Raw genomic sequence first — 12,083 nt, 5'->3', positions numbered from 1 at the left:
GCTGCTCCTGAGATGGACTGTGCAGTTTTGATCACACACTGGAGAGCCTTTCTGTCCTGAGCAGTGCAGTTTCCATACCAGACCGTGATGGAGCTGGAAAGAACACTTTTAATTGTACTCCTGTAGAAGGTGCTGATCATTTTGGATGGCATGCCAGATTTCCTCAGCCTTCTCAGAAAGTACAGTCGCTGCTGGGACTTCCTGATGACGAGGTGTGTGTTGTGAGACCAAGTGAGATCCTTGTTAATGTGGATGCAAAGTAATTTGAAGGTTTTCACCCTCTCCACCTCTGTCTCACCTATGTATAGGGGTGTGTCCTGCTTCCATCTTGGATCAACAATCATTTCCTTGGTCTTGTCTGCATTCAAGGAAAGATTGTTGTCATGACACCAGGTCACCAGCTCAGCCACCTCCTTGCTGTATGCTGTCTCATCCCCACCAGTGATCAGTCCAATGACTGTAGTATCATCAGCAAACTTGATGATGCTGGTGTTGTTCTGGGAGTCCGTGCATTCATATGTGAAGAGCATGTGCAGAAGGGGGCTCAGCACATAGCCCTGGGGGACCCCTGTACTCACTGTTCTTGTGCTGAATACGTGGCTGCTGACTGACTGACTGGGGTCTGTCTGTTAGAAGGTTCAGCACCCAGTTGCAGAGGGCGGGTGTCAGTCCGAGGAGCTTTTCTGAGAGTTTATATGGGATGACTGTGTTAAATGCTGAGCTGTAGTCAATGAAGAGCATTCTGACATATGTGTTCTTACCCTCCAGGTGTGTGAGGGCTGTGTGAAGGGCAGTGATTCTGACTCTGATTCTGACGGTATGCAAACTGGAGAGGATCTACAGTGTTCAGAATGGTCTCCTGGATATGAGTCATGACTATTCTCTCGATGCACTTCATCACGATTGGGGTGCAACAGGCAGGTCACAACTCTTTTCTTTGGGAGGGGCACAATGGTGGTGGTCATGAAGCAGGATGACACAAAAGCTTATTCGAGGGATGGATTGAATATGTCCACAAACACGTCAGCCAGTTCTGATGAGCAAGCTCGTTGATGTTGTCTTGTCCGTCTGCTGTCCATGGGTTTATTCTTTTTGAGGTCCTGCACACATCCACTGATGTCACAATGAGTGATGTGCTCTCCTTGGCCATAATATCTCTCCGTCGGCCAGGGTTAAGGGCCTCAAAGCGAGCATAGAACTCATTCAGCTCATCAGGTAGTGTAGTGTGGCTGGTTGTAACCACTCTGCTCATCTGTTGGTCCTTCGACCACTGCTTTGCAACCACTTCTTTACAAAACATTCTTCTGCATGTTGTGTGCAGTTACAAATTTGTATTAGTGAGGTCTCTCTTTTGTAGTGTAACTTTAATAAGGTAACAGATTTACTTACTTGTTAATAATAAATTGGACTAATCTGATCAAAAACAAAGTTAAACTGTATTGACTTAATCGATAGACATCAATTTGTATTTTCTAATTTTAAAAAAGTGGAAAATAGTTAAATAATTGACTAAATAGACTAACTGGACTCTAGCAGTTTATAGAAAAGTAACAGCACTTTATGGGAGAATGGAGAGAACGGAACAACGTCTAACTTACCTGTGCAAATACAGTAGGGCTCAGTAAACCAGCCTGCAAGTGATATTGTTTTATTTTACTAGATTCACTAACAAATGCCCACCTAAAAGACAATACATGTTCAGGATTTCTAAAGCAGCACTCCCTTATTTCGCTGTTATCGGAAAAAAACCTCGTATCTCCATTTTTGTCGATTTTCAGTTTTTGACATAATTGGAAATGCTTGTTGGCCTTTATATTGTCTGTAAATTTCATGAAGGATGGACCAAAGTAAATGGCCAAAAATTACTTGGAAAAAAGGTTTGGTTCCATTGACTTACATTGAAAGTAATGTATGTTTTTCCTTCTCCTGTGAAGTTATCATTTTGGAGATATAAGGTTTTGTTCTGACAACAGTGATTTATAATCTGTTGTATGACCACAGTGATGATTAAATGCAAGACTACAGTGCCCTAAAGGATTTTAACATTTACAACATTATATGTCATGTAATAGTTATGAAAATAACTGGGCTCATACTTTACTTTGTTTTGAAAGACAATTTGCATTTCATTGGTGAACATGTATGCTGTGTTTGCTGACCACTAGAGGTCACACATGCTATGTAATAAAAAAAGGATTAAGTACATTCAACACAACCCATAGTATGTTGCACCACAGCAGCTCAGTAAGAGAAATATATGTTAATTACAAGAAGACAGTTAAAGCAGAAGAAGATATGAGCACTGGAATCTTTATTCCACTTTGTAGTCACAGATGATGCAAACTTAAGAGTAAATAAAACATTATACATTAAAGAGGCTTGGCCCTCCGAAGTACTGAAAAGTAAATGAAAACAAGAAACACTATGGCTTGTAGACAAAATCTACAAACACCACATCCTGATTGAGCAAATGAACCTATATTCACATAAACATAAAGGCCAATGCCAGTATAATAGATGATCACTGACACTGATGTAAGAATTCAGAATTGACATAAATGTTACAGGGAAAATAAGGTAACATATCCTCTGCAGGGATCAAACTTAAATATTTTTAGATTTAAAAATAATTATGCATTTTAAAAAATTATCTTTATTTGCCCAGTTGACCATTTAAGGGGAAAAAAGTTAAAACATATAAGACATAAAATGTAAAATGTGCCATAAATGTTTAAATCTAAAATAAAAATTTGCAGAGGTCTTAATTTTTTCCCTAATATATTAAAATCATATAAACAGTATTTCAATATTTTACATTAAAATGTGCACGATTGTGATCTGTGTAGAGGTTGTTTTAACTTATTTTTGCCAAAATCAAATCAAAAAGCCTGTCATTTGACCAGTGATGCCCAAACTTTTGCATTCATCAAATAAATTAAAGCTTATCTAAATGACACATGGCTTTTTAAATAAGACTTAGGATGATCCTTTCTTTATGCTTATTTGGTTCTTTGTTGAAACATTTCGCAATATTATTTTTCACACATTTATAGTTTCCAAGTAAATTTATGAATAATAATTAATAATAAGAAATAATAATCTTTAACACCACGTATAGAATGAGACTGTTCAATGAGAGTTTTTTTTATTGTCTGCAGTGAAAAAATACCTTGTGCTGATGGGGCATAATCTTTATCATCATGAGCGCTATGTTTACTCTAGCAATAAAGGGGGATTTGTCCTGCGGATGCAAAGGGAACGCAACTTTTGGATTAACAAAAAGTTGAGTATCAGTTAGTGAATGAGACAGAGTGTTCGGACAATAAACTAAATTAATCATGTTCACTGGTTTATAAGGACAAAATAAATAACAATTTTAAAATTTAAATATAGAGATATGCATAGTCATATGCAAACATCTATGCTCAAATTATGTTTTGTTGATCTTCTAAGTGAAAATATATTAACACAATCTATAGAGGGAACTTAAATATAGTACTGTTCTGTAAATTTGACAGAATTTTTAATTATTTCAAGTTCAACATATTAGGAAAAATATATAAGTTTCTACATTATGTATAACTTTCTACATTATTTATTTGTTTAGTTAGTTAGTTAGTTCTCAATATTTTTTTCAATGAATCAACAGCAATCATGCATTAAAATGTGTAGATGTGTGATCTCTGTATACTTAACTCAGAAAATCAACAAACCATGGGCACCTAAAAATTTTGCATATGACAATAGCTTGTAAGAATGGCTAATAAAAAGGATCTTATTAAGTCTTTTCCAGATCATGTGTATTGCCCTCTCTATATTATCTGTAATTATAATTATCTATATATACACTCACCGGCCACTTTATTAGGTACACCTTGCTAGTAAAACGTTGGACCCCTTTTGCCTTCAGATCTGCCTTAATTCTTCGTGGCATACTTTTAACAAGGTGTTGGAAACATTCCTCAGGGGTTTTGGTTGGTTATATGAGTTCCTGTTGACTTTCTATCATCTCAAACCAGTCTGCCCATTCTCCTCTGACCTCTCACATCAACAAGGCATTTTCATCCACACGACTGCCGCTCACTGGATATTTTCTCTTTTTCAGACCATTCTCTGTAAACCCTAGAGATGGTTGAACGTGAAAATCCCAGTAGACCAGCAGTTTCTGAAATAATCAGACCAGCCCATCTGGCACCAACAACCATGCCATGTTCCAAGTCACTTAAATCACCGTTCTTCCCCATTCTGATGCTCGGTTTGCACTTCAGCAAGTTGTCTTGACCACCTCTACATGCCTAAATGCATTGAGTTGCGGCCATGTGATTGGTTGATGAATTATTTGTGTTAACAAGCAACTGAACAGTACCTAATAAAGTGGCCGGTGAGTGTGTATGTGTGTGTGTCTAAAATGAACAAAACCTTTCTATAAAAACATATCTAAGCTTGGAAGTAATTTTACTTTATTCACTTAAGTAATTGGAATTCAAACTAATGTATCATTTTAATGACCCTAACTTATATAGCCCTTAAGTACCCTAACATATGTGAATTTGTCCAGAAACATCAACAAAACAGGAATTTCCTTAATAATAATTGCTTTGCACTGATACAATTTTTAAATTGGCACTTGGTTTTGGAATTATCAAATTATTACTATATTTTCTTTGGTTATGGCTCATTTTATATGCCAGTTAAATCATAAGATCATCTGACCTGGCTCTACTGCTCCATTTGCTAAGGCGACTTAAGGGTCTTGTATCTTCCAGTGTCTCTGTTGTCTCCAATACCAGTGGTACGAGAGGGACTGCAATCTCCTGTTCTAGGACCTTCTGCTCTTGCAAATTAGCCTCTAGTTCTGGACTCTCCACTAGTGCAGGACCCTCCACCATTCCAGGAGCTTCAGTCTTTCCCAGACTATCAAGACTGGCAGAACTCTCAGTCTCCTCTGGATTGCTCATTTCACTGGAAGCCTGGTCCTTGCTCATGTCCACAGCATCTGCTGAAACCTCTAGCTGCTCACCTGCATCCATTACATTGTCTATGGATTCTGTGTTAGATGAAGTTTCCGATTCTTTTGCTTCTACTACCTCACATAAAGAGGGTGCCTGCTCAGCACACTCCAATATTTCTGACCCCTTGATCTCCTCAACTACATCCACCTCCTCTAGAGATTTCACCTTTTCTAAAGATTCTTCCTGACATAAGGGTTCTACCTGTGCTACATCTTCCACTCTTTCCAAACCTTCAGTTTCTGTCCTGTCCTCCACTACATCAGGCAAGCTACTACCATCTCCTGTCCCGTCAGTGTCTAATGCACACTCCTCTTCAGAAAGTTCCTCAGTCACTGGCTTTTCCACTGGAGTTTCTACTTCCTCCTCTACCTCTGCTTCCCCTTCCTTAGGCTTTTGCTCCTCAATTGGTTTACACTGTTCAGACTCACTCTCCATGCCCAACTTCTCATCCATTACTGTCTCTTTACTGGCCAAGTCCCCTAGATTTTGCTCTTCATTGTCCTTTTTTGAATCAACTACCTCCTCCAAAGTCCCCTTCTCTGACTGCTCTTCCAATGGTGTAACCATCCGAAAACTATCTACTTCATCTCCTTCTCTACACATCTCTTCTTCTTGTGGTAACTCAAGCAGGTTCTCTGTGACTTCAGTGAAGGAAAGCAAAATCTCATCACAAATCACTGTCTCCTCTACAGGGGGCACTGTGGGTACTGCTGCCTCCTGCATCCTTTTCTGCTCCATCTCCTGAGAGGGTGTAGGGAGCAGGCCTGCCTCCATACCTACTTCAGACAATGGGTAGATATGTGCAACCTCCTCTTCCTTGGTGTCCTCCTCAAGGGGCTTGTAGCCTTTAGCCTTGTGAATCGGAGGAGTAAGAAGGAAAGGCAGGCTCCGCTCAGGAGGACCAAAGCTCTCAACTGGGGCTGGAGCTGGCTGGCGGAACACAAACCGAACTTTCTTCAAACCCAGATGGATAATCTCCACAAAGTTGAGGAATAGTGAGACGCAAGCCACAGCCAACATGAAGATGATAAAGATGGTCTTCTCAGTGGGTCGTGACACAAAACAGTCCACTGTGTTAGGGCAGGGCCAGCGGCTACATTTGTACAGCGGCAGGATGCGGAAACCGTACAGAAAATACTGTCCCACTACAAAGCCCACCTCAAACAATGTCTTGAAGATGATATGGCAAATGTAGGTGCAGAGTAGAGTGCCCTCGAGGCGAAACTTTTTGCTCCCCTTGGGACTAGCCTCCTTGGTTGTGCCTCCCTGGTCCACTGCCACAGGTAGCCGCTCCTCGTTTATTTCCTGCTGGCGGCTGAGCTCTGCTTCTTCACGCTCCTTGCGCTTCTCTTCCATGTGGACATGATGGACAGCATGGCCTACATAAACCAATGAAGGAGTGGAAACAAATATGATCTGCAGCACCCAAAGGCGGATGTGGGAGATGGGGAAAGCTTCATCATAACAGACATTCTCACAACCAGGTTGCTCTGTGTTACACACGTAATCGGACTGTTCGTCTCCCCAGACAAACTCTGCTGCTGTGCCCAGAATCAGAATACGGAAGATGAAGAGCACTGTGAGCCAAACACGGCCAATCACAGTTGAGTGTTCATTGACTTCCTCTAAAATATTACCTAAGAAACTCCAGTCTCCCATGGTTAACTCTTAGCTCTGCATGAGGAAGACAGGAAGCATGAAGTTATAAGAAAAGCTAATGATAAGAGCATATAAAAGGATTCTTCAATGAAATTATTTAATGAAAATCTTGTCAGGTTTTTTTTATCTTTACCCAAAAAAAATCTTGATGAAAAGCATGAAATAAGGCCACTGCATATATAGCATAGCAACAATTTTCTGACCTATATATACTAAGAACAAAACTAAGGCAATGAACTCTCTGATCCATATCACTCATAACTGGAAAACATCCAAAAATGACAAAAGTGTACTACCTTCTAAAATGTTAGTGGTTGACTGTGAGGTGAATTGAGACCAATCAGGCACCTTGGTCCAGTGGCAGCTTGTTTCAGTTGCTTGTTTCAGTCGTCTGGTTTCTCCTGGCAGCCGCAGGGCTAAAGTGAACTGCTCTTGTCCTGGTTGCCTCAGTGCAAGTCCTTGTCGCCCCACTGAGCAGATGTGAGCGAATGGGCTGTGATGGCTGCTTTTCAGCCAGCTGCAGAGCCTAAGCTTCTAGCCAGACACCCTTTATGCATCGGACCATGCATAGGGATGCAGGAGACAATAGGATCAACAAACCCAAAGCCAGAGGGGCAGGACCCCCTTACCCCACAGATCCGAACCCAGAGATCACACCAAAAACCAAGACTTGGTGCATGATAAAGTAGCAGCAGTAGCTTCTTCACAGCTGTTTGTTAACCAGAACTGCAATGTAACAGTAACAATACATGTATAGAAATTAACAGCAATTGATCGACTGATTGAGTCACACAGCAGCTAAAACAGACCAGAGTACTATGTAATTTAATCTTATTCATCTTTAGACTGCTTCTAAACTCATAGGCCTTGTAGCAAAAAAAAAACAACAGTTGCTAGAGTAATAGGAAATGGCAGTAATAATGCAGTTGGGCACTCACCCACAGGAAAGCAGAGTGTTAGAGGTGAGGTTAATGGTTTGGTGATAAAGAGGGAGCGGTGGCATATTTATGATATACAAAAGGAAGTTCGCACACAACAGTAGACTATGCACATGCAGATAAGTTCCAACAATACCATTCTGAAAATTATCCTGTACATCTAAATCATTTGGGCAGGCTCACTCTAGCTCTCACAAGGAAAACATTCGCATCAATACCTAAACCTAATCTACAGCCATGAATGTAAAGGCCTTAAGTCAGGTTTGTTTTTCCTGAAGCAACAATTTTCCATTGTTCCTTCATGAAATCTCCTTTCTATCTATGCCATATTTCAGTCTAATGCCACGGATGTCACTAGGCCCCCAAATAAATAAATACTACTAAATAAAATCATCAGTAGCTTCACTAGTTTCTCATTCATTTCTCATTATGCCGCTTCACCATTATGGTTCCAAATTCACAATATACTGTAACAACTGGGCTCTAGAAACTGGGGAAGGCACTACTGGGGAAGGTTGTGCTATCATAGATTTCTTGTGTGTGTATATATATAACACACACACAAATACACAAATACACACACACACACACACACACACACATATATATATATATATATATATATATATATATATATATATATTGCCCTGCGATGGACTGGCGACTTGAAAGCATCCTGCCTTCCGCCTGATGACTGCTGAGATAGGCTCCAGCACCCCCCTCGCAACCCTGACAGAGAAGCATCTTAGAAAATGGATGGATGGATGAATGGATGTATATATATGCGTGTGCATGTTTGTGCTTGTGTGTGTGTGTGTGTGTGCGCGTGTGTGTGTGTGTGTGTGTGTGTGTGTGTGTGTGTGTGTGTGTGTGTGTGTGTGTGTGTGTGTGTGTGTGCGTGTGCATGTGTGCATGTGTCTGAAAGGTCACAAAGTGTTTATCATAATGTAATTTTATGCATTAACTGGTGGAAGGAAATTAAGAGGTGGCAGCATTGTAGAGGAACAGTCAGGTAAGAAAATCATTGCCAAAAAAAATACAAAGATTGATTTCTCTTTAGTTGTTGTAAATCTTTCATTTGTGTAAATCTGAGTTTGATTTTAAATCAAATACTGAATTTGCAGTAGTGTTTTTCCTTAATATATCCTCATTTGTGAGACTAAATAAACATTTAATTGAGATAATACAATAATTGTGCTGTTAAGCACCACTATGACTATAAAATTCTATAACTAACATTATTAAACATATAACACAGAGTCAGTCAGCTGTCACAGGTACTCATAATCTGTACCTAAGACCGTTTTCAACATTTCTGCATAATTCAGTGGCTGAGATGTAAACAATTTAATTCCGAGTGATTTTATGTGAAATTTCAAACTCCATTCTAGAGAAATTCACCAACTCTGATTACTTTATAATGGTGGTGATAGGAACCAGGAATCACAAAGTCTCCATGTAACCATTTTATTTTACTGTCCAAAACCACCAGTGAACATACATGTGTCTAAGTTTCATATGTAATGTAGATGATGGTAAAGTAGTGGAAAATCTGCAAAATCCATTTTATTTTCCTGTACAAATCCTCCAGCATGAATGACTTGGAAAAAATAACTTGAAGGTCAAAGCTCATCATTTCTTAAAACTATCATAAAACAATGTTTCAGACATTAGGGATCAGGCACTGTACTCATAACCATTTCATATAATATACTTCTGTGAGGTAGCTTTAAGAAGCATTAAAGTCTTTAGATGTTTTTTCTCACCACCACTGTGAACAAATCTGACTCTGAGTTTCTCTAGAACTGAGCATTTCACATTGTGATGATTTATGACATTGATCTTAACCATTACATCATGCAGAACTATAGAGAAATCAGTAGACAGAGAATTTATGCTATAATGTCTTATGCTACTTAATTACAGAAAAAAAAAATTATATTACTGTGACATGATACTTTGTACCATGTTACCCCCACCATTGGAAATAAATGTAAACTATAAACAAATGAATGCTACATCCATCCATCCATCCATCCATCCAATCATTTTCTAAGCCGCTTCTCCACCAGGGTCGTGGGGGGGTGCTGGAGCCTATCCCAGCAGTCATTGGGAGGAAGGCAGGATACACCCTGGACAGGTTGAATGCTACATTTTATAGGTAATTGTTTGCTGTTAGAAGTACATTATTTTGAACACATTTTACTTACTGTGGATTAACTCATTCCATGTTTGCTACCACAAAGAGCTAAAGATATGGCCCTCACTTGTACAGACACACACATACCCTTACACACCCTTGCTTGTTACTGTTATGAATATTCTTTGCAAGGACATTCCACTTGGCATCCACCCACCTGTCCTCCAGCAAAGCCCGTTTTGACTGACTGGAGATACACAACTATTGGCATAAGCCTCTCAGATGTAGGAATGGTTTATTTGAGGAAAGGGATTGTTTAGCCATTATCTAAACTTGAATGGCTAAACTACTTGAGAAATATTGTTGTCGGGGGAAACAGTTTGTGCAGTGATTTTAGCAGAGGAAGAAAAAAAACTCAATTGGCAGTCAATGGGCAATGTTTTATGCAATGCAGACAGAACGTTTATACCGTGTTACACAGTTCATTTCCCTTCTGCACAACATCGGCCCATATACACTGAGAGCCCACACTGTATATCAGGACCAAGCATCAAGATACAAGCAACAGCCTAGTGGATGTAAACACCTCTGGGCAACGTGGGCCAGGCACACAGACAAGCAAAGACAAGCTCTAGAGAGCAGGTTCACATAATAGATTGAAGGTAAGAAATCTTTCCTTGGACACAGCCGTAACATTTTGCCATCTCCTAGTAATATCTTGGTGAGGTGTCGGCCTGAGATTTCAGCCACTACCAGTCTTGTTAACCCAGCAAATTCAGGTTAGCTGAGACACTAACATTTAAATTAGCAGAATTTGAGTTTGAATGTTCTCAAAACTGACCATTAACAGCTGTGAACAAGTCATTAGTTAATCAGAATTTTAATGTGTACATATGTTTATAAACTTTTGTAGAAGTTGATGTATGTATTCATGTTCATAAAGTCTGTACATGATGTACATTCTGTACATTTGCAATGCATCCTATAATTAATAAACAATAAACAGTTGTAGAACATCAGCATACAAATTATCATGGGACCCATGTCTTCCAAAAAGTTCCACCTTGAGTCCACAGAATGTTATCCCAAAAGTCTTGGCAATCATCTAGATGTTTTTTGGCAAATGCAAGATGAGGCCTTGTGTCCTTTTTAATCAGCAGTGGTTTCTGCCTCACAATTCTCCCATAAATGTCATTTTTTGAGTCCTCCTTATTGTGGTATCATGTACATCGACATTAACTGGGGCAAGTGAGGCCTGTAGTTCTTCAGATGCTTTTCTAGGTTCTTCTGTGACCTTCTGTATAAGTCGTCAAGGTGCTCTTGGTGAAACTTTGTTAGCCCAGCCACTCCTGGGAAGGTTCACCACTGCTCCAAGTTTTCTGTATTTGTGGATAATGGCTCTCACTGTGATTCACCTGAGTCCCAGAGCCCTAGCAACGGCTTTCTAAACTGTTCCAGACTGGTAGACTCTTTTTGCATTTGTATTTGAATCTCTTTAGAATGTGACATCTTCTGCTGCTTTCTGAGACCTTCCAGCCTGCTTCACATTTCTAGACAGATTCTATTTAAGTGATGTTTAAATTCAACAGGTCAGCAGTAATCATGCCTGGGTGTGGCTAGTGAAACTGAACCCAGTAGTCAATTGAATTTGGTTAACTGTTTAAAATAATAGCCAAAGCAATTACTTTTCACATAAGGCCAGGTAGGGATAAAGAGCATTTTCCTTCAGTAAATAAAATCATTATTTAAAAACAGCATTTATGGTTACCTGGGTTATCTATGTCTAATATCAAATGATGACCTGAAACATTCAGAAGTGACAATATGCAAAAAAGAGAAGACTTTTTCAAAGGGATACTTTTTCACAGCACTGTGCATGTTCTTTCTTTTTAAACAGTCAAATATTGACTGCAACAATAATCTCCTGCTCTCACATTTGAATACAGATTTGACATCTTTAACAATGTCTAACGGTTGAGGTAATTCATGTTTGTCAGGATTACACAGATCATTTATTAAAAATGTAATTATTTCTGAAGTTTCTTGTTATATGTAATTACAATTTACAATTTTCTCTTCTTTAGCAAACCTGAAGGCCTGAAGTATACTTTAGCTGTACATGGCTCTGTCTGAAATATGATTGGCTATATTTCCTCTAGCAATTTAACTCCATTTAGTTGTATTATATAGAGATGATTGGATATATGCATCAATGTGCACAATGCATATTCTGTTCATTCTGGTTCAGCTATGAAAAAAAAATGTATCTGAAATACAGAGCAGATAAGCAATTCTTGCAAATAAATGGGGTAAAACTAAAAAATACAGGACAAT

The 12,083-nt window shown here is 39.1% G+C and overlaps 1 protein-coding gene across 1 annotated transcript; it reads right to left on the bottom strand.

Annotated features, from left to right (window-relative positions):
* Positions 1–4,691: 4,691 nt before the first annotated feature.
* On the bottom strand, positions 4,692–6,671 carry gja8a (gap junction protein alpha 8 paralog a). The gene is made up of 3 exons (XM_037539503.1): positions 5,529–6,671; positions 5,382–5,408; positions 4,692–4,778 (listed from the first exon to the last, which is right to left on the bottom strand). Exons 1-3 carry the CDS (start codon positions 6,669–6,671, stop codon positions 4,692–4,694), a joined length of 1,257 nt encoding a protein of 418 aa, XP_037395400.1.
* Between the last annotated feature and the right edge of the window lie 5,412 nt (positions 6,672–12,083).

Source organism: Pygocentrus nattereri, chromosome 6 (assembly GCF_015220715.1).
Source record: "Pygocentrus nattereri isolate fPygNat1 chromosome 6, fPygNat1.pri, whole genome shotgun sequence".
NCBI lineage: Eukaryota > Metazoa > Chordata > Actinopteri > Characiformes > Serrasalmidae > Pygocentrus > Pygocentrus nattereri.
Note: the sequence above shows the minus strand (reverse complement) of the source record. Positions and strands in the feature narration are given on the sequence as shown.

Bases quoted from the DNA above. Each gene is read 5' to 3' on its own strand.
- gja8a (XM_037539503.1), bottom strand. From the start codon at position 6,671: ATGGGAGACTGGAGTTTCTTAGGTAATATTTTAGAGGAAGTCAATGAA. The intron at 5,409-5,528 runs GTTGATTCAAAA...CCAATTGAGGAG, and splicing joins AGGGGACTTTGGAGGAGGTA to CAAAAGCCTAAGGAAGGGGA. The intron at 4,779-5,381 runs GTAGAGGAGGAA...CTGGTATTGGAG, and splicing joins CTAAGGAAGGGGAAGCAGAG to ACAACAGAGACACTGGAAGA.